The sequence below is a fragment of the Tupaia chinensis genome, unplaced genomic scaffold (genome assembly GCF_000334495.1).
Source record: "Tupaia chinensis unplaced genomic scaffold, TupChi_1.0 Scaffold142100_1, whole genome shotgun sequence".
NCBI classification, from domain to species: domain Eukaryota; kingdom Metazoa; phylum Chordata; class Mammalia; order Scandentia; family Tupaiidae; genus Tupaia; species Tupaia belangeri.
The window spans coordinates 710976-715300 of NW_006201951.1; the positions used below are offsets into that span (position 1 = coordinate 710976).

Consider the following 4325-nt stretch of genomic DNA (forward strand, 5'->3'; position numbering starts at 1 on the left):
CTCCGCGCGCCGGGCGTCTCCCCCCTGCCCAGGAGCTGCAGCTGAGCCCACCCTGCATCCCCACCGCCCCGCTTCCCCACCCCACTCCCATGACCCCTTCATCCCTGGGACCCTGCTCCACCCCTGCCCCTTTCCAGCCCCACAGCCCCCGCTCTCCCTTCCCATTCCCTTCTGTCCCCACCACCCTGCTCCCCAGCTGGGCTCCCTCCACCCCCAGCCCTGCTTCCCCACCTGGCCCCTCCCACCCTTATTGTGCAGATTAAAACAAATCCTGTCACCCTTTCCTGTCCTGGTGACTTTGTGGCCCAACATGAGCTCGAGTTCCTCAGGCTGCTTTCCCCACCTCGGTCAGGACCTGGGCCCCCAAGGGCAGGCAAGGGCCACCCAGGCAGCTAGGCCCTCTGGGCCTCTCACCTCCAGGCCTCCGGGGCCTGTGGGCTCAGGCAGGAGGGATTGAGGTGAGAAGGGTGACTGTCTGGAAGCCCCCGGACTGCCAGGGCTCCAGGTCTGTCCTCACTGTGCCCCATCAGCCCCTGTGCAGGTGGGTGCGGCTGGGACCTCGTGTGACACTACCAGACTGCTCGAGAACACCTGAGTCACTTCCTGAGCCCTGAGGGTGTGTCTTGGCCCCAAGGGCCTACCTGTGCCACTTGGACTGAGAGGGAGGCAGCCGCAGTTCAGGATTCTGGGAGGGGCAGGGTACTTCCCTGTCCCCAAACACCACAAGTGCATGACCGTGGCGGGAACAAGAGAGCCCAGAGGCCAGCTGTTCCCTTCCTAGCATGGCCGGCAGGTCAGACCATCTTGGGCAAAGCAGGGCCCTTCAGCTCAGCCCTGCGCCTTAGCCTGGAGGAGCTGTTTCCGGTGGGAAACAGCCTGATGGCTCTGTGTCCTCCTGGGGACAAAGGCCCTTTGGAACTGACACCGCCTTGTCCTGCCTTGGCCAGAAGTGCATTCCCAGCACAGCCACTCCTGCTGTCCTAGACACTTCCTGGTCCCCACCTGTCACTGCCCTGAGTCTGCAGGGCCTCTGCCTCCCCGTCCCCAGCCCTGGCCCAGTCTGAGCCTGTTCTGGGCTGCAGGCCTCTGCCAGGACACTCCCTCTCCTGGCTCCCCATGTCTGCTGCCGCAGGGCTGCAGGGATGGTCTTCGCGGGTGCAGCCCAGGAGGGCTTGTTCCCAGGGCCTGTGGCCTTCCCTTGCAGCCCCGCCCGCCCTGGGCTTCACTCAGCTCTGCTGTGGCCACAGAGGGGGCCCTGACTGCTCTGATGCCTGCCTGGATCCTGCTGTCCACACACCACCTGGCCTGTGGGTAGGCTGCTGTCCCGCCAGACCGCGAACCTGCTGGGCTGGCCTGGCAGGTAGCAGCGCCAGCCGCTGGCCCCAGGCCCAACTCTTGTTCCGTGTCCCTTTTCACTCGGCCTCTGGCCCTGTCCCAAAGGCCAGGGTACATCTCCAGGACATCCCCCACAAGGTAAAAGCTGCTGGTCCCTGAGGATCCCACCAGGAGGACACTATGTCAATGGCCAGCGAGGTCCCTGGTGACCAGGGCCGCTGGCCACCCATGCCCCCCTGCCCTGGCGTCTTGAGGCCTGAGCAGGCAAGGCCTAGTTGTGAGGCAAGCATCCCCTCCCAACGCTGAGAGGAGGGGGGAGGGCCTGTGGGTCACCCTCTCCAGTCCAGCCTGGGACCCCTCTTCCCTCAGCAGCAGGCAGAGCCAACCCTGACTTGGCCAGTACTTGCCTGGTCTGCAGCGGCGCACTCTCGGGCCGCAGGGGAATTTGCTGGCATGCATAGACCAAGCCTTGGAGAGACCCAAAGCCATCTCTAAGCCACCTGCTTCCACAGGGGGCCTGCCTCCCCCAAGGTCTACACTGCCCCCGGGCTCAGACCCAGCCCCTGCCCCAGGCCCTGTCCACCCCACCCGCTCTAGCCCAGGGCTTTCTGTCCAGAGCTCGAACTGGACGCCAGGGGGTCTACGCACACTCCGGTCAGGAACTCCAAGGCCTTGCCCCACCCAGCCTCAGAGCCCTACTGTGAGGTCAGCGCCTTCCGGCGAGTTCCGTCTGGAGGTGTGCAGTGGCCGGGGGCTGGACATGGCCCCCTGTCCCCAGCCTGTCCCCTGCCTGGTCGGCAGTCCCCTGGGCCTGATATGTCTATCCTTTCTGCTCATCCCTGCTGCAGGTGCCTGACCTCCCGCATGCCCAGCCAGGCTCCCTTCCTGTCCTCTGGGGGCCACTGGGACTGGGCCGGCCTGGTGGCCCTTTACCTGTGGGTGACCGGCCTCCCTGGCCACGCGGCCCTGTCTCTGCAGCTGGAAACTACTGTGAGTGCAGCCTGGGCCTCAGCCGCGAGGCCCTCGTTGCCCTGATCGCGCTCCTGGCAGGCGTCAGCGCCAGCTGCTTCTGTGCCCTGGTCATCGTGGCGGTCGGCATCCTGCGAGCCAAGAAGTGCGCGAGGCCGGGCCGGGCCTGGTGGGCGCGAGGCTGGGGTGGGGCGGGTGGGCGCGAGGCCATGCTGCTGGCCCTGGGTCTCGGTCTTGCTGAGGGAACCTCTGCCGGGGGTGTCATGAGGGGCTGAGAATGGCGTTCCCAGTGCATGTGTTGGGGACAGGGGCACGGTGGGCTCCTGGAGGCCAGCACCATCCCAGGACTCACACCCACCTCTCCCCACTCAGTGAGCCCCCATGCCCTGGACGCATGGACAACAGGTGAGTGCTGGGTGGGCCCCGGGGTGAGCCGTGCCTGCCCTGCCAGCCTGCACTGAGCTGGCCGTGTCCTGCAGGGTGGTGGGGCACTTCGGGGTCCAGGAGGACCGCATGGACCTGCACACGGTGCATGTGGAGTCGCACCTCATGGACCCCGACCTGGAGGCCTCCACGATGCCACCGCTGGAGGACCACAGCCTCTTGACCATGGAGGCTTCGCTGGAGGAGCCTCCACCCCCACCCCCACCCCCTGAGTAGGGCCAAGCCTACTGGGGCAGGGATTAAACAGCATTTGGTGGCCTCACTGTCCTCCTGCATGCTCCTCCGCACTCCCCACGAAGCCACATCACGGGGCAGGAGCGTATGCCTGGGTCGTCTGTGGTCAGTGGGGGTGCCTACTGTGCCCTGGGCCCCAGTGCTCTACCCGTCCTGCATAGCTGGCCTGCTCGCCCTGCCCACCCTGCCCCTACCTGCTGCTTGGCCCCGATCTGTGCCCTCCTGCCCCACCCCTCCCAAGACATGCCTGCACTGGCAGCTGGTGACGCTTGCTCCACTCTACAGACATTGTCCCCTGGAGGTTCCAGGACAGCCCTTGGGGCAGACACCCACCTGCCCCTGCAGCCCTTCCTTGCCTCTGGCACAGTGTTCCTTCCACCCCAAAGCCTGTGTCCTCCGCCAGGTCCCCATCAGGTGGTCCCAAACGTCCGCCATGGGCAAGGCCCAGCCCACCTGGCGCCATGCGGTGTGCCGTACTGGGTCACTTTCCTGCACTCAGGCCAAGTCTGGCTTGAGGAGCAGGTGCATGGGGCGCATTCTGCGTGTGCATGTGGGTAAGCAGAGCCCATTGCTCAGACCTCAGTGGGCACAGGCAATGAAGGGCCTTCGTAGGGGTGGTCTCGCCAGGGCCATGCCTGGTGCCGTGCGGAGAAAAGCCTGGAGCTCTGGGACAGGTGGCTGGCAGTCCCCAGCTTTGGCTGTGTGCCTGCCCCGCCCCAGGCGCGACCAGCTGTGGGCCAGGAACCGCGGAGCTCCTGCTGGAGAGTTAATATTTGTGCAGGCGCCGCTGTGACCGGCTAGGGACACAGGTCCAGGACTCAGAGACAGCAGGCTCCGCAGCCCGGGCTGAGTCCATGAGGAGCCCCTCGTTCTCGCGGCCCCCGCCGCTCCTGTGGCTCCTGCTGGCGCCTTGGCCAGTCTGGACCACGGCGCCCTCCGCGCCAGCCCCCTCGGGGTCCCTGGGCTGCCCTGAGGCCTGCGTGTGCGCGCCGGGCGGCCAAGCCAACTGCTCAGCCCTCGCACTGCCCGCGGTCCCTGCCGGCCTGAACGGGCGCGTGCGCGCGCTGCTGTTGGACCACAACCGCGTGCACGCGCTGCCGCCCGGCGCCTTTGCGGGCGCGGGCGCGCTGCTGCACCTGGACTTGCGCCAGAACGGGCTGCGCTCGGTGCACGCGCGAGCCTTCTGGGGCCTGGTCGCACTGCGGAGGCTCGACCTCAGCTCCAACCAGCTGGAAGCCCTGACGCCCGGCACCTTCTCGCCGCTGCGCGCACTGCGCGCCCTCTCACTGGCGGGCAACCGGCTGGCGCGCCTAGAACCTGCGGCGCTGGGCCCCCCCCCGCGC

General features: G+C 67.1%; 2 protein-coding genes across 3 annotated transcripts in view; both read left to right on the plus strand.

Moving 5' to 3' along the window:
• Window positions 1-1999: 1999 nt before the first annotated feature.
• TMEM210 (transmembrane protein 210) lies at window positions 2000-2982 on the plus strand. Of its 2 annotated transcripts, none has more exons than XM_006163314.3 (4): window positions 2000-2183; window positions 2314-2473; window positions 2677-2709; window positions 2784-2982. In XM_006163314.3, the coding sequence occupies exons 1-4, from the start codon at window positions 2096-2098 to the stop codon at window positions 2962-2964; spliced, it is 462 nt and encodes a 153-aa protein (XP_006163376.1). In that variant the 5' UTR covers window positions 2000-2095; the 3' UTR covers window positions 2965-2982. The 2 variants fall into 2 exon arrangements, with proteins under 2 accessions (XP_006163376.1, XP_006163377.1); XM_006163315.3 differs by having other exon boundaries at window positions 2314-2449.
• An 841-nt stretch (window positions 2983-3823) lies between these two features.
• The window catches only part of LRRC26 (leucine rich repeat containing 26), a 1296-nt gene continuing 794 nt past the window's right edge, over window positions 3824-4325 (plus strand). The window contains exon 1 of the mRNA XM_014582027.2: window positions 3824-4323. Within this exon, the coding sequence (XP_014437513.1) occupies window positions 3837-4323 (487 nt within the window). The 5' untranslated portion in view covers window positions 3824-3836. The remainder of the gene's footprint in view (window positions 4324-4325) is intronic.